The sequence below is a fragment of the Mustela erminea genome, chromosome 13 (genome assembly GCF_009829155.1).
Source record: "Mustela erminea isolate mMusErm1 chromosome 13, mMusErm1.Pri, whole genome shotgun sequence".
Lineage (NCBI taxonomy): Eukaryota > Metazoa > Chordata > Mammalia > Carnivora > Mustelidae > Mustela > Mustela erminea.
Genome location: NC_045626.1, coordinates 70,714,141 through 70,736,889, shown reverse-complemented (window position 1 = coordinate 70,736,889; position 22,749 = coordinate 70,714,141). Strand labels below are relative to the sequence as shown.

At 50.8% G+C, this 22,749-nt stretch overlaps 2 protein-coding genes across 4 annotated transcripts in view; one reads left to right on the top strand and one right to left on the bottom strand.

Moving 5' to 3' along the window:
* The window catches only part of ZNRF3 (zinc and ring finger 3), a 153,705-nt gene extending 140,938 nt beyond the window's left edge, over nt 1–12,767 (top strand). For all 3 annotated transcript variants that reach the window (XM_032311519.1, XM_032311520.1, XM_032311521.1), the window contains 7 exons: nt 2,956–3,030; nt 3,439–3,570; nt 5,189–5,299; nt 6,258–6,425; nt 8,211–8,313; nt 9,067–10,833; nt 12,205–12,767. In XM_032311519.1, the coding sequence (XP_032167410.1) occupies nt 2,956–3,030; nt 3,439–3,570; nt 5,189–5,299; nt 6,258–6,425; nt 8,211–8,313; nt 9,067–10,833; nt 12,205–12,245 (2,397 nt within the window). In that variant the 3' untranslated portion in view covers nt 12,246–12,767. The remainder of the gene's footprint in view (nt 1–2,955; nt 3,031–3,438; nt 3,571–5,188; nt 5,300–6,257; nt 6,426–8,210; nt 8,314–9,066; nt 10,834–12,204) is intronic.
* Nucleotides 12,768–15,449: 2,682 nt separating this feature from the next.
* C13H22orf31 (chromosome 13 C22orf31 homolog) lies at nt 15,450–18,689 on the bottom strand. Its single transcript, XM_032309469.1, has 4 exons — nt 18,682–18,689; nt 18,491–18,575; nt 17,611–18,060; nt 15,450–16,707 (listed from the first exon to the last, which is right to left on the bottom strand). Exons 1-4 carry the CDS (start codon nt 18,687–18,689, stop codon nt 16,288–16,290), a joined length of 963 nt encoding a protein of 320 aa, XP_032165360.1. The 3' UTR covers nt 15,450–16,287.
* Nucleotides 18,690–22,749: the final 4,060 nt, after the last annotated feature.

Sequence of the window (22,749 nt, the reverse complement as noted above, 5' to 3'; positions counted from 1 at the left end):
AGTTTTGTGACTTTATAAAGATAGGGTTTCTGATGATCACAAGACCACTCATCTCCCAACTGCGTAATCTCCCAATCTATGGTTTAGATTTGTTTTGAAACAGTATTCGGCCCGGGGGGCGGGGCGGGGGGGTCCTGGGTGGCTTAGTGGGCTAAGCATTGGACTCTTGATCTCAGCTTAGGTCTCGATCTCAGAGTTGTGCGTTCAAGCCCCGCATTGGGCTCCACGCTGGGCGTGGAGCCTACTTAATAAAAACGAAAGAAAGAAACAATATTTGGGCCCAAGCTTGACTAGGTAAAACGATGAAATGATCTCAGATGTGGAGATTGGTTCAGGACTATGCCTTGTCTATTTTTAAACTGGAAATGTGAGGTGAGGGGGAAAGTGTGACCAAGCAGTGTTCTGTGTTTTTTAATTTGCTTTGGGAATAGTATAATAAATGTGTCATTTTCTAAATCTGGATTATTCATGGCCTATTTTAAATCCCGGTCTGGCTCCTGACAGTCCAGTTCTCAGCAAGACCCTGGGTTGACTCCCCTCCTGTCTTGTCCTGGTAGGGGCAGAAAATACAACCTTATTTAATAGCAGCTTCCATTGATTTTTTAAAGTAAGTCGGCTGTGAGAATTCTCGTTTTCTCAAACAAACTGTTTGTACTTAGATCCTGTGTATTAGCCAGGTTGTGTCTGAGTCCATTAAATGGGAGCGGTAAATGGGTTTTAAGCACCTTATTCTTGGCCTGCTGTTTTTACTATGGAAACCAGGAGAAACCCTTCAACTGTCCTAGATTTTAAAATGCCTTTTAAAAAGTGCCTGTCCCGAGTGGGTCACGCCTCACCTCCAGATCCTGGTGACCTCCGCATTCCTGTGGAGACGGGAAGCCTGGAAGCGTGAACAGCCACATGGCTGAAGACCCTGTGACCCCAGGTCCTGCGGCCTTTCATCTGGGGCCATCAGGCTCTCCAGGTGTGCCAGCCCCGAAGCGGGAGGCTCCAGGTGCTCCTAATCGGGTCTGGTCTGAATGCGCAGTTCCCTGAGGTGCTGGGTGATGGTGGAATGAAAGCCAAATAAAGGAACAAGAGATCCTCTTGATTACCTCATCTTCAGTGCTATTCCTCAGGGCCCTTCTAGATCTAGGGAGGATTTGGGAAGACTGCGGTATCACCTGAGGAGAAGACACAGCCCCTACTTCCTGTTAACTCTGGGCCCACAGACTGTTGGCCTCCAGCAAGAGAGTCTATGCCCCTAAGGGCCTTTTGGAGCAAGGCCACACCACCTGGCCCCAACCTTCCTCCCTGGGCCACCGTGTCCTCTCCCTCTCGAGGCGGGTAATAGGGCCCTTTCTTCATTGCTCCGGACAGCACCCTGCCTCTCCACCGAGGGGCCAGGATTGGGAACTGGAAGGGACCCGAGTGGTGATAACATAGGCTTCCTCCTCCTCTCAGGTGGGGAAACTGAGACTGGAACTCCGATTCCGTGACTTGCCCACCCTTGGCAGCTTGTCCCTCCCGACTGCAGCTTCGCGGTGAGGCAGTGGGGTGGGACGGACAAGTGGTAGAAGGGGCTTGAAACTGAGTCTCAGTTCAACAAGAAAAGAGTCCCAGGGGAAGAAGGAGAGCTTCGGCAGCACAGCACCCGGGGTTCCTCAGGCTCATGAAGTTGCTGGGGACTTTGTAGCATCCCCCAGGATTTCTCAGTCCTGCTTCTTTGGTATACGGCGCTGGGAATGGTCCGGTAAAAGCTGTGGGATAAGACTGCCCTCTAGTGGGCTCGTGAAGCCATTGGTCCAGCCACTTTCAGGTCTCTCTAGGCTCCTTGCTGCCTTCTTTTGCTGAAGCCCCATAGTGATTATTCCCTCAGTAGGAATGCCTTCAATTCAAATTTTATTCTTTGTTAAACATTCTGGCTCACAGAGTTGATCTCTCAATACCGGCCATTATTTGCCCATCTTATAGGAGGTTTGGGGTTTTATTTTTGTCATTGTTGTTTTCCCCCCACCGTAGAGGTATCTTACTTCTCTAATAAGATTCAGGCCCCTAAAAGCAAGGGTGATGTTTTATGTCTTGTTCTTCCCCAGCTGCCATCCCGTTGTCTGCTTCGCTGGACATGAAATTAGAAGTTTCGCTGGGATAGAAAAGAATCCTCCCTCAGAAAAGCATTCCACCCCTTCACATTTGTTCCTAAAACATTCTCATCTCCGCTCTCTGATCCATAGTTCCCCAAGTGGCTGAATCATCTGAATCCCTCAGAAAACTTCCAGAACTCAGTTTCCTGGGCCTTCCTCCAGCCCCGCTGAATCAGTCTCTGTGGTTTGAGCCAGGAAATCTGCTTTACAAACTTCCCAAGTGGTTTTGGAAGTGGAGCCAGGTTTGGCAGCCAACTGCTCTAAAGCCCCATTTACGATTTTTTTTTTTTTCATGGCTTTTTCCCTCTGACAGCATCTCTAAAGGTCTTCAGCTTATGTCAGTTATTAAAATTGACCATTCTGAGACTCCTTCGGAAATACTCGGTGTGCTATTCTAACTACGGTCCTGGCTGACATGGGAAGGAAGAAGGACCACAAGAGAAGGACCAAAGGCGTAGACTTTGGTTGCCAGTGGCTCTGTGTTCATAGCAGAAAATACCGAAACCAATACCTTCATGCTGACTGGGCAGGTCATTGATGTGTTTTTCATGTTTGGCCGGACAGGGAGGCAAAGGTTAACCGAGTACCCAGTTACAAACGTTCACCGGCTCTAACTCCTCTGGTTCTCAGATCAGCTGTACAATGTAGGTGGCATTGTCCCATTTTTTACAGATGGAAAAGTTGAGGCTTTGGGAAGTTAGTAAGTTGCCCCAAGTCATGGAAGTTGCTGACTGTCAGATTCTGCATTCAAATTACCAGTCTGATTGCCAAGACCAGCTTTGGAAAGGTAAGAGGACCAAGTGTGCAAACCTGTTCTTTTTAACTCTGCCAGGCCAAGCGGGCAGTGCAGCGAGGAGCCACTGCGGTCATCTTTGATGTGTCAGAAAACCCAGAAGCTATCGATCAGGTAAACTCCATGGGCCACGGGGCATGGCTATCTCCCTGAGAGAGGCTCTTTTAGTTAGCTGGGCTTGTCGCGGGGGCATCCCCCTCACTTCAGGGCTCCGCACTTGTCTGTTGACACTAGAGACCCTTGTTTAGACGTCATTCCTACTTGGAGGAGAGGGTATTGAGTAGGCGTGAAGAGCCAGGAAGTTGGTGGTTGGGGGGCATTTTCAAAGACCCTTCCATCCTGCCCAGTCCATCCTAAAAGCATCATTCTGCGCCCTGTCCTTCAGAAGCTCCAAGGCTGTAACGCTTGAGGTCTTTGAGGATTTTCAAACGGTTTTTACTGTTCTTTTCCTTCAACCTTTCTCCCTCTCTTGCTTCTTAAAGCAAGAACGTCTTTTAACCAGACCTGTCTCTTCTTCCTCAGCTAAACCAGGGCTCAGAAGACCCGCTCAAGAGGCCAGTGGTGTACGTGAAGGGTGCAGATGCCATCAAGTTGATGAACATTGTCAACAAGCAGAAAGTAGCTCGAGCAAGGATTCAGCACCGCCCCCCTCGAGTGAGCCTCCATCGGCCACGGCCAGCCTCGCCCTGTGCCCTCTCTGCTGCTCCCCGAGCCTTTATACCCTTTGGGCTTCCGGCTTTTGTTGCAGTCTTCTTTCCGTGTAAAATGCTAATGCAGCCTAGGTTCCTACAGTTTAGATCAGACTTCAGGTTGGAGGCCAAGGAGAAATATTACTCCTGTTTCTTTATTAGTATTATTTTTTAGGATTTTATTTATTTGAGAGAGAGTGCGAGCGAGCGTGCACACACGGGAGGTGGGGGTCAGAGAGGGAGAGAGAGGCTCAAGCAGACTCTGCACGGAGCCCTTAGCCCCATGCGGAGCTCAGCGTCACCACCTGAGATCATGACCTGAGCCAAAATCAAGAGTCAGACGTTTAACCGACTGAGCCTGCCACGAACTGCCCCCACAACACGTGTTCCTTTAGAGAGGATTCGAGAAGACCTTCCAGGAATAGATTTTGTGCTAAAGGGTCTCTGGTATCTTCCGCCCAGCACTCCCTCTTGGTAGCTTCTGTCCTTCTTTCTATTCCATTCCACCTCCCCCTGAAAGGCCGGGGAGGAGTGAAGGAAGGAGTCCCTAGCTTCCTGTGTCCCCCTCCTTCCATTTGGCCCAGACTAGAGAAAAATGCTGGTAGTGTAGTTCTTTCTTCCCAGAAGGCAAATTGCATTATTAAAAAGCCCTAACTTGTATTTGAGTCTGGAGCACTTAGCTTTCAACTGGGATTGAAGTTTATGCCTTCTAGGCGGTTGTTGAATAGCACGGTGGCTTCTCTGGAGCGTGTCAAAGGGACATTGCTGCCCAGTGACTTCTTAAAAGGCATCTTCTGCCCAAACCTCAGGCTGAAGGTTCTGGGAACCTGGGACAGGATATAGAGAGATACATACATACACACACATACATATATATGGTTTATTTCCTTATCACAAATATTCACGTATAGGGTGACTCTTCGTACACACAAAGCATCTAGATACCCATAGCATTCAATTAGCAAAACTCTAATCCTCTTGGCTAACTGCATGTCCTAGACAAGGTGGCTTCAAGGTTTCTGGAAGCAGTGTGCCCTGAGGAAAAGGTAAGGACTCAAAGTGGAAAGGATTTGCAGAAGAACAGCCTTTGGTGGCTTCTTTTTAAAGGAAAAACGAGCCCTTTGCTGAATGTGACTCACTATAGTGGAAGCTGATATTGTGGAAGCAGCATACAATTTTCTGAGTTGTTGTAAACCGTTAATTATATGGTTAGTAATCACTGTTCCCTCAAAACATGACACTCACTCCTTTGTCCCATAAATATGATATTTGTGTTTATTTGGATGGGCCTCTCCTACCGGTTACGGCGAACTTTGCGCTCTTCCACGGGGAGCTGGGCATTCCAACAGGCGTGCTCTTGGCCGGGACTGGGCAGGCTGCCCCCGCCACACCAAGGGGGGCTGTCTGGGCCCGGGGAGCACAGCACGTGTGCAGGTTAGCAGAACCCCAGGTGTTGCTTGCAAACAAGGGGAGAGACACACCTGAGTCACCCCAGTCGTATCCCAACCGGGGCTGACCCGACCCATGCGCCGATCCCCAGGCTGAAGAGACCTGTGACTCATCGGGTGTGTATTCTGTTCCAGCAACCCACAGAGTACTTCGACATGGGGATTTTCCTGGCGTTCTTCGTCGTGGTCTCCTTGGTCTGCCTCATCCTTCTCGTCAAAATCAAGCTGAAACAGCGGCGCAGTCAGGTAAGAGCCCCAAGCAGCCCATGAGCGCAGGTGCCCGCCGCCCTGTCCCAGGTGGGAACTGGGGGATGGGGGCCTGCGGTCCACCACCTGGTCCCAGCACACCGGGAGCAGCAGAGATGGAGCAAAATGAGAGCAAAGCTTATCACCCTGTGTCTTCTCTATTCCAGAAGGGCCAGAACCACAAAGGCCAAGCACTGGGAGGGCTTCCAGCTGGGAGGTTTTCTCATGAAATGCCTAAGTGTTCACGCGGAGCCCTAGAGCCTTGCTCCTAAGATAGAATCTGGGCACCAGCAGCATCCCCTGGGAGCTTGGCAGAAATGCAGACTCTCAGGCCGTACCCCAGACCTGCTGAGCCGGAAGCTACATCTTCCAAGCCCTCCAGACGATTCCCAGTGAACAGAGTAGCCACTTTCCTGCTCCACCCGACACATCACCATGCTCGTAGAAAGGCAGGATTTGGGGGCAGAGGTTGATGGAGAGGGTAAGCAGGAATCTAGACCATCCCGTGTGTAGTGTGACCTCTCAGGAAAGACAGTGGATGCTGGCAGGCAGTCTGTGCGAGACTCACCGACTACTCACCAAGCGAGAGTGGTCATTAGCCCAACATAACAGTGGGTGTGTTTGCCCAGCAATTGCCTCATTTGCCCTCGGAACTTTCTTCAGTGTAAAGAGGGGGAACCCGAGGCATCGAGCAGGTGAATTACTCAGGGTCTTGCAGAGTTGACCAACTAACTGAAGTCGACCTCTGCTGGGTCTACCACTTGGGAGAAGCCTGGGTTCAAGTCGCTGACCCTCAGGAGTCTGGAAGTCCCATGTCACGGCAGTCTGAATTTTTAGCACCCGCTCAGAAGCCTGTAGCGTTGTGCCCGTCCCTGGGCACTGGGTGCCATGGCTCCAGGGGTGACTACCACTGTTAGTACATCCCAGACCCTAACACAGGGTCTGTTCCGCCACACAGAATTCCATGAACAGGCTGGCTGTGCAGGCTCTGGAGAAGATGGAAACCAGGAAGTTCAACTCTAAGAGCAAGGGGCGCCGGGAGGGGAGCTGTGGGGCGCTGGACACACTCAGCAGCAGCTCGACATCCGACTGCGCCATCTGCCTGGAGAAGTATATCGACGGGGAGGTAAGCACAGAGGCAGGGTCCATCCTGACTGGGGACAAGGTAGATAGGTCAGCAGAGGCGAACACAGCCTGGAAGGATGGGGCCCTAGGTCTTTGCCCACAGCTTTGCAGGAGCAGAAGGATGATGGCTAGGCCCCAGGGGCGTGGCCAGAGGCATCCTAATTGCTCTTCACCCTGGGAAATGGGTGGCCACAACTCAGATACACTCTCTCCAGAGGGCCCAGCTTCTACCCATGGCATTTCAGAAGTTGATCAGAAACATATGGTAGGCCAGAAAAGGTCTGGTGTTAAGAACATTGACACCTATTGACTTAATTTTAGAATCACTCTTCTGAAAGCAGACACTGACTCAAAACAAACCTCTCTGTGCAAAGCTGTGTGGAACACTGGCTGTTTTTACTTGGGAGGCAAGGGGATGTGATGGCCCCCTTTTTTTTCTAACCTTTTTTTTTTTTTTAAAGATTTTTACTTATCTATTTGACAGAGAGAGACACTGAGAGAGGGAACACAAGCAGGAGGAGTGGGAGAGGGAGAAGCAGGCCTCCCGCAGAGCGGGGAGCCCAATGTGAGGCTTAATCCCAGGATCCTGGGATCATGACCTGAGCCAAATGCAGACGCTTAACGACTGAGCCACCCAGGCGCCCCTTCTTCTAGCTTTTTATCCTGAAAATGTCAGACCTTCCGGAAAGCTGCAGGAGTCCTACAGTGAATGATGTGTCATTTGCCCGCAGTCACCCTTTGCTAGCATCGTGCCATGCTTGCTTAATCTTCTCACAGGCAGAGGCGTGCATCCACACACATTTTGGGGAATGGGGAGCAAACTGCTTCAGAATCAGCCACAGGCATCCGATATATTCCGTTCCCGTGTAGCCTGTGGGGTGAAAATGAGTTTTTGCAGAGGACTTGAAATTAAGAGTCTTGAATACCTTTAGGTTCAGACTTCCCATATTCTAGTCCTGGCCCAGGCAGGTTCTAGCTTTGTGATCTTGGGCAGTGATTTCATTCTCTGTGCCCACACTTGGGACATGGGCCCAAGAGTGACACGGGCTTCAGGTGATCATGGAGCTTTCATGAGAAAATACAGGTAGAACTCTCCCACAGTCAGGAACAACTTTAGGTATTAGGTTGAGTGTTATTCTGTTGAGCTGGTCAGAGCATGAAGAAGCAGAGTTATGTTCGCAAACTTGGGTGAGGGGTACTTTGGCTCAGGAACTCCATAGCTAGTTATGCCTCAGAAAACCCCATCACCTTCTTTCTACATAGGCTGCTATGTTATAAACCATGTTCTCTTGGGTGAGTACTCAGGGTCCAGCAAAGGAGAGCTCTGCCCCTTTGCTGCTGCACCTGTCAATTCCAAGTCCTGGGCACCTTCCTTTCTATTGACCCCCAGTTGGAGGGCCCGGAGGGAGCCACCATCCCAGAGATGCATAAGGTCTTGGGGGCCCGGGGCTGCAGAAGCCATTGGCTTTGGTCTTCCCTCATGTATGGCATGAATATGAATGCCCTCCTTGGGAAACAGGAAAGGACCCCGCTTCGGTGTGCTCCCTTCCTGAACGCTGAGGACTGTGGATGGGGCTTCCTCCTAGAAGCCAGACATGGGTGCTGACTCTGGGGCATGGTGTCCACCTGCAGCTAGAGACGGGGATGGGCCTGAAGAGGAAGCCTTTGGTACCGGCTTCTCGGGCCATGCTGGACTCCTCAAAAGGAAGCACACATGGGGCTGAAGGCAGGACTGCTGTCCACCTGGGCCCCGCCTTCAGGCTGCGTGTCCTCTCTCCCTTCCCAGGAGCTGCGGGTTATCCCCTGTACTCACCGCTTTCACAGGAAGTGCGTGGACCCGTGGCTGCTGCAGCACCACACCTGCCCCCACTGTCGGCACAACATCATAGGTAATTGTCACCGTCTCCCCCCTCTTGTGGCACAGTCGCTTTCCCTACCAAGTGCTCAGCAGGAGTCTGGCATGTGCTATAGACAGTTAACGAGCATTGCCCTCCAGACCTGGAGGAGGGCCCAGGGTAGTGGAGCTCACCTGGCCCCAAGCCCCAGGAGAGCCTGACCTGAAGAATCGCCCCAAGTTCACATTTTGGCTTTCACATGAGCCAGCTTCCTGACCTTGAGCAAAGCGGCTGGCCTCTGCAGGCCCGAGGCCCATAGTCTCTCCAGCAGGAAATGTAGTGATGGCGCTCCCATACCCAGTACCCTGGTGCTGTTTCCGTGCCACAGGAGGTGAGCGTGAGGGGTCGGGGTCGTGGTATTGCTCCTGCCCCCCGGTGATAGCAGCATACCAGGCCTGGAGTGCAGGCTGTGCTCAGGATAGCTGTTGTCCCCGAGAGGGAAAGTGCCTTTTGTCTTGGTGTCTTTGTGGCTGTCTGCATGCTCTGTGAGCATCTTCCTCATTCCGAGCCAAGGGCAGGCGGGAGATGGGCCCTTCCAGGTGTGACCATCCTGCAGACGGGGGCGTGGGCCAGCCTCTGCCTGTGTGGCCAGGTCTGGAGACAGCCGGCAGGGGCCCGAGTCCTGACCCCAGCCACGTGGGTTGGGACTGAGCCCGCTGCCCTCGTGCCCCGCCCTCACTGATCCCTCCAGCCTGTGGCACAAGGGTCCCCGGCCCCGCTGACTTTTTGTCCCCTGCCTTTCCTCAGAGCAAAAGGGCAACCCGACCGCCGTGTGCGTGGAGACCAGCAGCCTCGCACGCGGCCGGCAGCAGAGGGTGATCCTGCCGGTGCACTACCCCGGCCGCGTGCACAGGACCAACGGCATCCCGGCCTACCCCACCCGCACGAGCATGGACTCCCACGGGAACCCCGTCACGCTGCTGACCATGGACCGGCACGGGGAGCAGAGCCTCTACTCCCCACAAACCCCCACCTACATCCGTGGCTACCCACCCCTCCACCTGGACCCCAGCCTGGCCCCTCACCGCTGTGGCCTGGAGCACCGGGCCTACTCCCCAGCCCACCCCTTCCGCAGGCCCAAGTTCAGCGGCCGCGGCTTCTCCAAGGCAGCTTGCTTTTCTCAGTATGAGACCATGTACCAGCACTACTACTTCCGGGGCCTCAGCTACCCGGAGCAGGAGGGCCAGGCGCCGGCTGGCCTCGCACCCCGGGGCCCGGCCCGTGCCTTTGCGGCTAGCAGCGGCAGCAGCCTGCTCTTCCCCACCATGGTGCACATGGCCCCGCCATCGCACCTGGAGAGCGGCAGCACGTCCAGCTTCAGCTGCTACCACGGCCACCGCTCGGTGTGCAGCGGCTACCTGGCCGACGGCCCAGGCAGCGACAGCAGCAGCAGCAGCAGTAGCAGCAGCAGCAGCTCCGGCCAGTGTCACTGCTCCTCCAGCGACTCGGTGGTGGACTGCACTGAGGTCAGCAACCAGGGTGTGTACGGGAGCTGCTCCACCTTCCGCAGCTCCCTCAGCAGCGACTACGACCCCTTTATCTACCGCAGCCGGAGCCCCTGCCGTGCCAGCGAGGTGGGGGCCGTGGGCGGCTCGGCCCGGGGGCCGGTGCTGGGCCTCGAGGGCTCCCCGCCACCTGAGGACCTCTCGGTGGCCCACAGTCAAGGTGCTGGGCGAGCAGAGCCTTGGCCCGGCCCTTCCTCACCCTCGGGGGACCAGCTGTCCACCTGCAGCCTGGAGATGAACTACAGCAGCAACTCCTCCCTGGAGCCCAGGGGGCCCGCTAGCTCTACCTCAGAAGTGGGGCTCGAGGCTTCTCCTGGGGCGGCCCCAGACCTCAGGAGGACCTGGAAGGGGGCCCGCGAGGGGCTGTCGTGTGCCTGCTGCTGTGAGCCCCAGCCCTCCGCCCTGGAGCCCAGCGGCGGAGTGGCCGGGGGCAGCACATTGTTCCTGGGCCCCCCGCTCTGTGAGGCCTGTGGCCCCACGGGCAGAGAGGTGCAGCTGGGAAGCTCCCAGGGCCTGTACAGCCTTCACCCGGACCATTTGCCCAGGACAGATGGGGTGAAATACGAGGGCCTTCCCTGCTGCTTCTATGAAGAGAAGCAGGTGGCCCGTGGCAGCGGCGGGGGCCGCACCTGCTGCGTGGAGGACTGCTCGGTCAGTGTGCAGTACACGCTCGCCCAGGAGCCCCCGCCCGGCTGCCCCCCAGGAGCCTGGGACCTGAGCCAGCGCATCCCCATCATTCCGGAGGATGTGGACTCTAACTTAGGCCTGCCCTCGGACTGCCAAGGGACCCATGGCCTCGGCCCCTGGGGTGGGACACTGGGCCCGGATGCCCTGCGACCCCACTACATCTTAGGAGCCACCCAGGAAGACGAGCCGATTCTGTGCCACCAGGCCAGGGCTCCGCTCTCGCCCAGCTGCCCTCCGGAGTGTGCAGAGGCCCCCGGGGCCACCTTCCCTGGTGCCCCCCAGGACACTCAGGAGTCCAGCGCCACCGCCCCTGAGGCTGCAGGTGAGAGTAGGAGGGGGCCGGAGGTCAGAATCGGGGGTCCTCCTCTTTCCGCTGCTTGTTTTCTAAGTGACTTCTCTGAGGCCGTCTGTACCTGATGACTTCCAAAGTAGTTCGTGCCCACCCCGGCCCTCCTCTGCGTTCCAGACCCATTAGGCCTTCTGTTCCCCTGGTCCTCACAAGCATCCCGCCCAGTCTTGTCCACTGCCGCCCTCTCAAACTCCTCCCTCTTCATGCCCCCCACTTCCTCCAGGCTCCCCACCCAGATGCTCGGGGCCCAAACCCACACTCTCCCAGAGCACCCCCTGCCCTCCATACTCCAGTGTCCTGGGCTTCTCAGCTTGCTGTGGGGACCCTGTGGGCTGGTTTTTCACCACCCCCCCCACCCCCTTCAGAAAATCAAATCCCCAGAAAAGTGAAGCTTAGCAAAGGACGTGCAGAATCCAACTCCAGGATTTTCATTCCATTCAGCAGACCTCATCAAGTTGCTATAAAGTTTCCAAACATTTTGTGTCAGTCATAAACAATCCAGCACCTTGGAGTAGCACCAGGACACGTTCTCCTTCCAAAGCACATCCCTAATTTCTCTCTTCTGTGTCCCTGCCTGCCGTCTCCTCAGTAGGCCCGTCTCCTCTCTCTGTGGCCAAAGCAGTGGCCTAACTGGTCTCTCACTGCTCTTGGCCTTCTGTTCTGCATGGGAGCCATGTGGGTCTTTTTTGAAATGTGTCTTTACACTGGAAAACCGTTCAATGACTTGCCACTACCTCTAAATTTTAAAAAGGTGAACTCCTCACCACATTCTGTATGATCTGCCCCTCAGGCCACCACCTGCTTCACTCAATCTCCTTGCCCCTTGAACTTTCTGTGGCCTCTGACCTGCTTCCTCAACAAGCCAAGTTCATCCCAGCTTCCACACTTCTCAGCTGCTTCTCCAGATCTTGGCTGAAATCGTGCCCTCCACCCTCCAGGGTCACGGTCACAGGCCTTGTTCACTTCCCAGGCTATCGCAGTCTGAGGTTACTTTGTTCTGAGGTCTGTGGGCTCTGGGAAGGGGTCTTCTCTTCTTCCCAGTGCCTGCAGCAGTGCCTGATGGCGCATCTTCGGTATGTTGTAAGTTCATGCTACCTAAGAGCTTCCAGAAGTCTCTGCCCATCCAGATGAGGGAGACTGGCTGTCTGGGAGGCACCCGTGCCTTCCTGCCTTTGCCGTATACACGGTCCGTCTGGTGTTCTGAGCTGTCGCTCCCCAAGAGCCTGTGACACCAGGGATGGGCACCCAAGTCCCCCACCTGGACCCCTGTGTGTTGTGCCCAGGGTTTCCAGTGCCAGTTCTGTCCCCTTGATGATTTATTTGTATGTGTGTCTCTCTCTCTAGGACAGAGATCTCGTCCAGCAGACAGTGGCACAGGAGCCTGAGCTCAGAAGGAACTCTTACACGGAAATGGGGACTATATGGAGACTCCAAGCTCTGACTTCCTTAAGGAAAAAAAAAAAAGATTTTTTTTTTTAGCTTTGACAAACACACAAAAGTGGTAATAAAGAGAGCCCTCCTTCTCAACCCAAAATGTGAGCCACCTGTGGCAAACTGCCTCCCACCCCCCATTAACAAACCAACAGACAAAATTCTCTGAGTCTTTTGCCTCTTTTGATAACATGGTATATTCTGTTTTGTAAAGTGTGTGTGCTTGGGGTCCCAAGGTGTGTGGGATTGAGTTCTCTGCTTTGTTTTTTAAGATATTATATGTAAATGTAAAAAGTTATTTAAATATATATTTTAAAGAACCCTAATCGCCAACTTTTGCTGAAAAAAAAAAAAAAAACGAAATCACTGCTGCATTAATTGAACCATATCATGTGTAGATACTGTTGTCTCCCTGGAGGGAGCTCAGGCCTTTGAAAAGCTCAGGGCTACACCTGCCTTAGAAAATGAACCAGAAACTTGAAGTAAAGTTAGTTGATATGGGTACAAACTCTGAGGAACAATGCAATGCTGCCTCTTTCTTTCTTGTGGCAAATCCCAACGTACAAAGTTTCGGGTCTTCTCAGAAGCCATGCCCTCTCCATCCCACACCTGTAGGCAGCTGACGGGAACAGCTAGGGATAGGGCGGAAGGTCTGCAGCTCTGAGGAGCTGGTACAAGCCATCACTACGCCAGCCCCAGGGTGACAGGGACAGTTCAGCCCAGTGTTCTTCGGTCTGTCCCTTTGGGTCATTGTCTTAGGTCAGAGGACAAGAGTTCCCAATCCTGAACTCGGGCTTCCTGCCCCTGGCTGCAGAAATGGTTTGAAGGGGTGTGTGGGGACAGACACCCGGAAGGAATGTAGTTTTGCGATCTTAGTGTCTAGGGGGTGGAAAGTGCTCTCAGTAATCCAGAAGAGGGACAGAGGGCGCTAGAGCATGCTTGCGCCCAGGCGTCTGTGTGGGCGCAGCCAGTGTCCTTGGGCTGCCTTCCTGGGGACCCCGCAGAGTCAGCACCAAGCTCTGTTTGAATGATACGTTTCCCATCCCATTTCCCTCTGGAAGCACTGCTTTGGGGTTATTCAGCCCTCTGCCTCATGGCCGAAATGGCTCATCTCGCCTGCAAATGTCTACTATCTTTTCTACCTAATGCACTATTATGTATTGATTCTCCAGGAGACAGAGAAAGAGACTATCAGATAGTTTAGCCCCAAAGGGTAGGTTTTTGTATATTTTCCAAACGTTTGCTGTTCTTGTTTTCAAGAGAGAGAGTTTTAAAACCCAAACCGTTTAAAAAAAAAAAAAAAAGTGTTTCCATTGTAAAAGGGAGAATCTATTTAAAGCTGTTTCAGATCAGGGACTGTCATCTTTTTTGTCCAATGTACTACTTGTTCTTCCAAGTCTTTTTTAGAAGAAACCAATCACATTAGCCCCTGTGTTCACTAACTCCTCTGGCCACTTCCATTCATTTTTATTCAGTTATCGTCATCTGATATGCTCATCTGCAGAACAGGAACTTCGGGGCCTCAAGCCCCCGCCAACCCCATCCACTAAGTATAGTGGGGAAGTAAGAGACCGCCCAGGGTTGCCATCCACGACAGTGATGACCCCTTCTCCAGTCAGGCCAGGGTCCAGACAAGAATACTTTTGACTGAGAATCTCACTGTATCCCAATCTTTTTTTGTTTTCTTTTTTAATCCAGCCCGTGATGAGGAAATTTACCTCCTTCTAGCCAGGCTTTGACAGAAAGAAATTCCAGCCTCAAATGATCGAACCAGTTGCCATTTAGGAGCTCAGTACGGTGAGCTTTGTCCTCTGGCCTCTGAGGTACAGCCCCCTGGGGGCTGCTTCCCGCCCCCAACCCCCGGGTCTATGCCCAGCACACCTGTTGGCGAGGGTGTGAGAAGGGCCCAAGCTGTTGACATGTGATCCGGCCCGCCTTGATTTCTCGGGCCAGGAGTAGCAGCTGCTGAGGACAGACAACGGCTCGGCTCGCATTCCGTGGTTTTAGGGAAGGGGTGGGGTGGGGGATGGCTTCTAACAGGAACTGCAAAAAAAAAAAAAAAAAAAAAAAAAAGCAGCCTCTCATTGTTGAGATTTTTGTTGTTGTTCGAGGTTTTGTTTTGTTTTGTTTTTGTTTTATGTTTAATGCCTTTGAGTGCATATTCTCTCCTTTGTCTGAAACCATGCCCCCAAAGTGGCTTTCTTTAGCCTGGTCTGGGAAACTACTCCTCAACAGCCTTAAGCAATAAATAGAGGAGTAGGTAATGTGGCTTCCACGGGGCTTATTAAAATAAATGTGTCCAATTTTCGTTGGAAAGAGCAATAATAATGGATAGCAAAAAGAAACACATTTTTCTGTAGTTTGCAGGGCAGTAGAAGCAGAAAAATGAAAATGTTAAAACTTTAAATATCAGCCATTGTTTCGAGTTTGTATTGGCCCACCAGACAGGGAGGTCACCAGAGTATAGTGACCAGCTATATTCCTGCCTCACTGTTCAAATTGAAAGAAATGTCTTCTTTGAAGTTGCAAGACTCCAGTAATGGCCTCTCAGGGGTGTGTTGGGGTCATATAGTCTTGGAAACTGGGAGCATCACATTTTCCAGGGAGAATTATCGCCCTCCACCCCCACCCCAAGCCAGAGTGTGACTGTTAGGCCTGGTCCCATGGCCCAGCCCTGGGTATAGGACAGCCATGTAAACTAAAGAGTACTGGAACCAGTTAAAAAAAAAAACAGGGGTTTGGGAGTTCTGATCAACAAGGTACCTCTTTACGCTGGCTCTCTCTCAATCTCCCGCCTCTCTTGAACCCAAGCCATTTTTATAAAGCCCGATCTGCTGTCCCACCACTCAGACCCTCCCTTATGTGCTGCTAGTTTCTACTCAAAGCTCATGCAGGACTAATGCTTTTAATAAAAAATGAGGTCTAAAAAATAATTACTAATCAGAGTATTATTTTTTAAACAGACCTGCCTTTTTCTATTCTTTATATAAACTCTATTGTGTTGGTCTAACAAGACACTATTTTAAAATGTTTTTTTTTAATTGCTCCCATAGCACTTAAAAGATATTTTGTAAAGACTTTGCTGTAAAGATTTTGTAATAAAATGGTCTAAGGGCTCCTTCACCAACATTACCATTTTTTTTTAATGTTTTAAAGGCTAGAAAACAACTTATGTATATTCTGTATATGTATAGCAGCACATTTCATTTATGGAAATATGTTCTCAGAATATTTATTTACTAATATATTTATCTTAAGCCATGTCTTTTGTTGAGAGTGTGACATTGTTGGAATAATCATTGAAAATGACTAACATGAGGCCCTGTAAATACATGATAATTGCACACAGATTTTGCATATTTGCCGACCAAAAATGATTTCAAACAAGTTGTAGTCTTCTATGGTTTTGTAACAAATTGTACAAATGACTGTAAAAAAAAATACAATTTTATCAAGTACGTGTTACATGTTGTCATTGCTCTGTTTGGTAAAGGTCTATAGATCCCACCTAGGAGAGAGCACCTTTAACTTCTTGTTCGTGTATGCGTCTGTAGCATCTCTTCTCTTGGTAACATAGAGTTCATGTTGTTGGGGCCTGGGATGGTTTCATGAGAGAGCCTCTGACAGAGAGCATGTGGGGTAATGTCCTTGGGGTGGTGGTGGTTGTTTTGCTAAGCCCTATGTGGAAGCAGTGAGGGAAAGATAGTCCACTTTTAAAAATAAGGAACGTGGGCTGTTGACTTTGTCTGCCTGGCCTTTTCCTACCTCGGAAGGCCAAGAGACCCCCAAGCACTGAGCCCTCAACGTGACCTAGTTATGAGAGTGGAGAAGGGCCATCAGTATGAAATGAATCTCCTACCCATTTGTCTTACCTCCCAGGGCAGGAGTTACTAATTTGTAAAGCACTCTGAGATTATGTGGAAGGTGCAAAGTGGTATTTATTTTTCAGACATCTAGCAGAGAATAGCAATATCCTAAGCCCGTGAGCTCCTGTTCCTATTTCTCTCTCTTGAATTTGGGCCACTTCTTGGGCACAGGCTCCTCATGGACCCCCATCGAGCCCTGAGCCCCTAGAGGAGTGGCAGCCTGGCTGTACAGAGCCTCCCAGAGCTTTTGTTTGATGGCCTTGCCCAGCTCCAAGCTGTACCTCTTGGGGGTCCCGGAAGGATTCCACAGCATCGGCTCGACCACCGAGTGGTACAGAGCCCTGTAACCCTCTGCGGGGAGGCCATGGATGATTAGCTTGTCCTCCGACAACTGCTCTCTCTCTCTGGTTTCGGGAAGCAACGCCTGGCCCTTCCAGGCGGCTGTCCCAGTGTCCCCAGGCTGTGCTTGGGTGACAGCCACATGTTCAGCATATCTGCTCTCAAGATCTTGGCAGGCGGTTACTTTTTTCTCCTTTGAACTTTCTTTACTCTAGCCAGGAAGAAAGCAGAGAAGTCAAAGCTAAAACTTGAGAAGGGAGCTCAGAATAATTATCTGGGATTTGTGTCCCCGAGTCTTGGTTCCAGCCACCACCAACATTTGTCTAGCGTGTTCTGGTTTCCCGAATTCCTTCATGTACGCCACTGCATGCATTGCCCATAAACCCCATAAGTTCAGCAGGAGACCATTCTAAAGGCAAGGAAACTGAAATTGGTTGGCCGAAGCTGGCACGGTGGGAAGGTTCCTAACCACAGTGTCCTTTGCTGAATGCCACACAGGATATTAGGCATTTACTCTGTGCCAGGCTCTGTTCAAAAACTTTGTGCATTATTATATTAGCTCAATCCTCATGAAACCCTATGGAGGGGGGGATGTTTTCCACATTTTGTAGGTGACAGAGACCAAAGAAGCTAAACCCACAGTTGTCTTCAATTATAGTTAGAGCTGGGATTTGAGGCGGGACGGCCTTGCTCTGAGGTGCCCTCTGAGCTCTGACAGGTCCATGGAGTGATGGGCCTCTCTGGACACCAGGTTCCCCAGGTGGAAGTTCATGGCAAGATATATTGCTCACCTCCAGTGTTTGGGTGTGTGTACCTAAGGGCACCACCCATCTCCAGGCCTTTCCCTCCCTCATTTTCCCTTCATGTCAAGTGTTTACGAAAGCTATGCTATCCTTCTGTAGAACTAGGCAGTGTAAAAGGCAGAAGCCCAGATCTGGTACTCTCTCCACTGTCTCGTGCAGCTGCCCCCAGCCCCACCTCCACAATCCTGACTTTAACTTTAGGATTTCCTTCCCCCAGGATAAATCACATAAGCATTAAGCACTCCCTCCCTTGCATTTCCCTGTTCCCAAGCCATCAGTTTCTGTCCACCCCCAGCCATCCTAACAGGTACCTTGTTGATGCCTCCTGCTGGCTTCCTGAGCCTTGGGGAGCCAGGACGCTGCCCTACTGGCCGCCTGCCCTTGGAACTGATGGAATGTCTTATTCTGCCCCGCGGCATGGCTCTTTCTGCCGAATTGTCCTTGGACTTTAATCTCCTTGAAGGCTTTGCTTCTCCAAACCTGCTTGGTCCTGGGCAACATTTATCCTTCAGTTGTCGCCTGAGCACCAACTTAATCAGGGAGAAGGAACTGGCCACCAAGGGAGTATTTACAACTTCCCAAGAGGAGGTGGTCCCGGCTGCTGGGGTATTGATGTTCTGCTTTGCACACATTCTGGCCGTCCAGATGTTGGTGAGGGTCGGTGAGTCCACATAGCAGTCCTGAAGCCTGGTGTTCAGTAGGATAGACTGACGGAGCCCATAGGCAGGGATCCCGGGATCTCGTCTCACATAGATGGGATGCTAGAATCGTAAGGGGAGAGAAAGGAATAAGAAAAAGGACCAGTTCTCAAGCACAGACTAGCAGGCCTGATATGAACTGCATTTTACACATGGTTCCTTCTACACAGCTCTCAGAAATCTATCCATCGGATATCCTGCTCACCAGAGCCTTTTGTACCAAGTAGGGAAACCAGGTCACGATGATATTCAGGCTCTGAAAGAACATGGCAATGCTTGAGCTGGAAGCAGAGGTTTGGGGAGCATTTACAAGGAATCAAAGACAATTCCAGTCTGCTACAAGGCTTAGGAAATGGTAGCAGGAAAGGAATGGGGATGGGAACACTTGAGATTCCTATAGGAGCTGCAGCCACCCCTCGACCAGGCTGCAAGACAGAAATGACACCATGTAAAAGTTCTGCCAAGCCCTGAACACACTTCCTAACCAGACCACCTTGAGCCAAGAAAGGCTGCTCCACGGGGAAATACTGGGATCCTTAAAGGCAAAAGTCCAACTAAGTGATATGGACCTCCGTTTCCTGGGAGCAGCCGAGAACAAGAGAACAATTTGGACAGAATTAGAATCACACCCTTAAAGAGACCTGGCCTTCTAAGAAATGTCATCTATAAAAAAAATAAAATTACCTTACCATATTTCGGTTGCCTTAAATTTTATTTTAGCTAGCTTAGTAGGGGGAAGAAATATGTATTTTCTTTTCCCTTTTTCTCTTTTGCTTTTTTTTGGTTGTTGCTGTTATTTTGCTTTTTTTTTTTTTTCTTTTTAATATTTCTAGTCACCTGTCTTTCTCTGCCTCAGTCATGTATAAGCAAATTGCAGTTTGTTTAGATTTTTGGCTCACAGGGAGGCAGTTTTCAACCATGGTCTCTAGTATTTGTGATGTCACTTTGGTTTGTGATGTGGGGGTGGGTGGGTGTTACATCATCAGATTTTATAGTTAAATTAGGCTGGAAGAAGTTCTATTTTGTGGGGCTTGCAGCCTCAGGAGCTGGTGAAGCGCTCATTGCCCCCCAGAAGGGCTTGGGTGAATTAGGAAGGTCCTAACATTCTTAAGAAGCATTGCTTTGCACTCAGGGGGAGTCAAAGACCAAGACTGTATTTGTGGATACAGGTAGTGAGATAGATCCTTACATGTGCAAAAGTGGCCTTCTCCGTGCACATAAAGAAGGTACTGTTACATTCTCAGAAGAGCTGCCAAGGTTAAGGACCAGAAATGAAAGAACACGTTCCTGCCGCCCTGGGCACCTCTCCCTCCATGTCTCTCCCCAGGAGAACTACATGGTTTCTGGAATGTGGTTTTATTTTACATCCCATGGCAAATTCAGTAATTAGAGCTGTTAGCAGTGTCAAGGACTTGAAACAGGAACAAAGACACTTCTTGCTGGTAACTCTTGGGCAATGCCTTGCTCCTTATCAGGGGCTTTGGTCCTGTTGGTGGTTTTGAGTTTTTAGACACAAAATGCCAAAGGAGGCTCCCTCCTGAGGGGGAGGAGAGGGAAGGGATGGAAAAACAGAGTATGAGTCTGGCAGGAGCTCCTGGAATCGTTCGTATGTGCTGCCTGTTTGATTTTTTTCTGAGTGTTGTCCCAGGAGTGAATCAAAGTCTGCAGGCCGACCGCACGGCAGGCCACGGTGGAACCACCTCCAGGCCAAAGGCATCTGGACCCACAGACACTCGGGAGGACAATGGGGCCCATTCAGTGGGGAGCCCGGGCCTCACCTCCTGAGAGGTGGGTCAATTTTAGAGCAGGGTGTTGGAAAAGGGTTTGTCTCTGGGAAGACTTTGTTAATGTCTGGAGACGGGGCAGGCAAGCCTCCTTTCAAAGCTGGTGAATCCCAGAGAGGTGGCACCAGGCTCTCGGGCCACTGGCTGCAGGAGCAGGGACAGAAGGGAACTGTCAGGCAAGAAAGGAATTCTGGGAGTAGCTCTTTGGTTTCTCTTCTCTCCTTCCCCTTCTCAAGGTTGGCCTTCCCCTTTCACACCTCCTCTTTCCAGATACTCATCTGTTGTATTTACTTTCCTAGGCCTTTACTCAATGCCTGGCCAGCTGACCCCGCTCAGACTCGGAGGAACGTGCTGCCTCTCCCTCTTCTGGCTACAGTTCACCCTCTAACTTCAGTCAAAATCTGCCTCCTCTCCCTGCAGGATAACTCACACCCAATAGGTAACCCTCATGCTCCTTGGAACTAACCCAAGGATAACATGGCTTGTGCTATTATTCCTCCTACATTGGTAAAATTTGTATTTATCGGATGTTTGCCATAGGCCAGGCACTGTCCCAGGCACTTCCCAAGCATCATCTCATGAAATACCACCAACAGTCATGAGTTTGGGCACTCTTGCCAAACCCTGCTTTACAGATGAAGAAACTGAGGCACAAGCTGCTCATGAACCATGCCCCAGATCCCAAAGCCAGTAAACCAACAAAGGCCGGTCTCAACCAAGGTTGAGAGCTACTCAGAGCTATCTGATGCTTTGCCTGTTATTGGGTCAGCCCATCCCCATACTATCCATGGGTCCAGTTCTAGTCCTATCCTTGACGTGAGACCTTCTTGGGGTGCACAAGTTGATCAGCCCGAGGTGACATCCCAGATCCATCTCTCAATGGGCAAGAGAATTCACGTATCTGAACCTTACTCTCCTCATCTGTGAAATGGGGATAGTAACAGAGCCTTCCCCAGGATCTGTGAGGACAAAATAGGACAGAGCATGGGAGGCACTTGGTATGGCTCCCAGCACAGAGGAAGCACTCAATAAATAATGTTCTTATTAATATGATTATTATTGTGGCCCATTCAATCATCTGACCCTTTCTTGAACCCTTATTGCCCACAGTCTGAGTGACAAACTCAACACTTGGTATGAGCTTTGTCTCGGGTCTTTCATGAGGCCAAGCAAGGAGACTCTTGAAGCAGGGAATGATTCCGGTCTGACTCGGGGAGCATGACATTTCTTTTCCCAGGATCTACCTCCCCTAAACATTTGTCAGTTTCCTCGATCTCACAGAACTGCTCTATTTACAAGAGCCAAATTTCCCCGTGGTCATGGGAGTTGCCCGGAATATCTCGCGCTTTCTGAGATGGCAAGGAAAGAGAGTATCTGAGGGTAGACTAAGGAAAGTGACCGTTCTTGGACTGTTCAGAATTATAAAGTCAAGATGGAAAGACTCTACTTGGTCCAGGGTCCTGAAACTATGGCAAGAGTTCCCACCGTTGCTGTGAACACCTGGTCCAGAGCACCTGGGGTTGATGCCGTAGAGCTTCTGTGTAGTGGAAAGGCCTATTCCACCATTGGATTCTCCAATGAGCCTTTTTATTCTGCTGAGCTCAGTCTAAATAGCCTTTATTTTCCAACGATCCCTTGGAGCCGTACTTCCTGACATATCTAAACCACCACATCTGCCCTTCTTTGATGCTTGGCCAAGCTCTCCTCACCATATTTTTAGCTCCTATAATCTTTCTTCTTTCTTTCTTTCCTTGACTACTACCTTTCTTCTCTTTGATTCCTCTTTGCTCCCATCCTCTTTCTGGAAGGTCCGTTGATAAAAAGGAAACTGAGCCAATTCATAATCATTCTTCCCCCTTCATGCCCCGCCCCCAAATCTAGTGGCATATAGTTGTTTTTAATTTCCTCAGAAGATGTTTTCATTTTAACACCCAAGCAGCAAACTGCCACGCCCAGATAGGAACATATCTGAGGTTTGTGATGTAGAAGGTTTAGGAAAGAAGAGGAAAACTTTGGATGAGAGAATTTGAGAAGATTCCTGAACCATGATGCAAACTCAGAGGACCAGTGATTTAAACCACATGTGCTGGACGCGGACCTATCATGGGCCAAGTATGCAAAATAAGGGTGCCCTGCCCACACCGACATCCCTTCCCCACCCCAGACTCAGTTCTCAGATGGGGCCACCTGCATGCCCCATAGACACCTCTAATACATTACATTCAAAGCCAGATTGCTTCGTTCCCCTTGTCCCCATCAGAAAAAGCCAAACCACTACTTCTCCTGAGTCTCCCTTCAGTAGCTTTTGGACTCAGAAATCCGAACAGGATTGGTAACAGCACACTGTTGAGCTGAGCCGGAGGCTGGAGATCCTCTTTTCTTTTCTTTTTTCTTTCTTTCTTTCTTTTTTTTTTTTTTTTTGGAGATCCTCTTTTTTTTTTTTTTAAAGATTTTACTTATTTATTTGACAGACAGAGATCACAAGTAGGCAGAGAGGCAGGCAGAGAGAGAGAGAGAGAGAGAGAGGGAAGCAGGCTTCCTGCGGAGCAGAGAGCCCGATGGGGGGCTCGATCCCAGGACCCTGAGATCATGACCCGAGCCGAAGGCAGCAGCCCAAACCACTGAGCCACCCAGGCGCCCCTGGAGATCCTCTTTTCATTTAAAATTTTGATACTTCATGCAGTGTGAATTTTGGGGGACATTCCTTTATCTTCTTAAAGCTATTACACTGAGGGGCATCTGGATGGCTCCGTCGTTTAAGCCTATGCCTTCCACTCCGGTCATGATCCCAGGGTGCTGGGACTGAGCTCCGAATCCAGCTCCCTGCTCAGCGGGAAGCCTGCTTCCCCCTCTCCCTCTGCCCCTCCCCCTGCTTGTGTTCTCTCTCTCTCTGCCTTGCTCCCTGTCAAAAAAGAAAAAAAAAAATCCATTGCATTGAAATAATGTTTATGAAATATGTTTAATATAT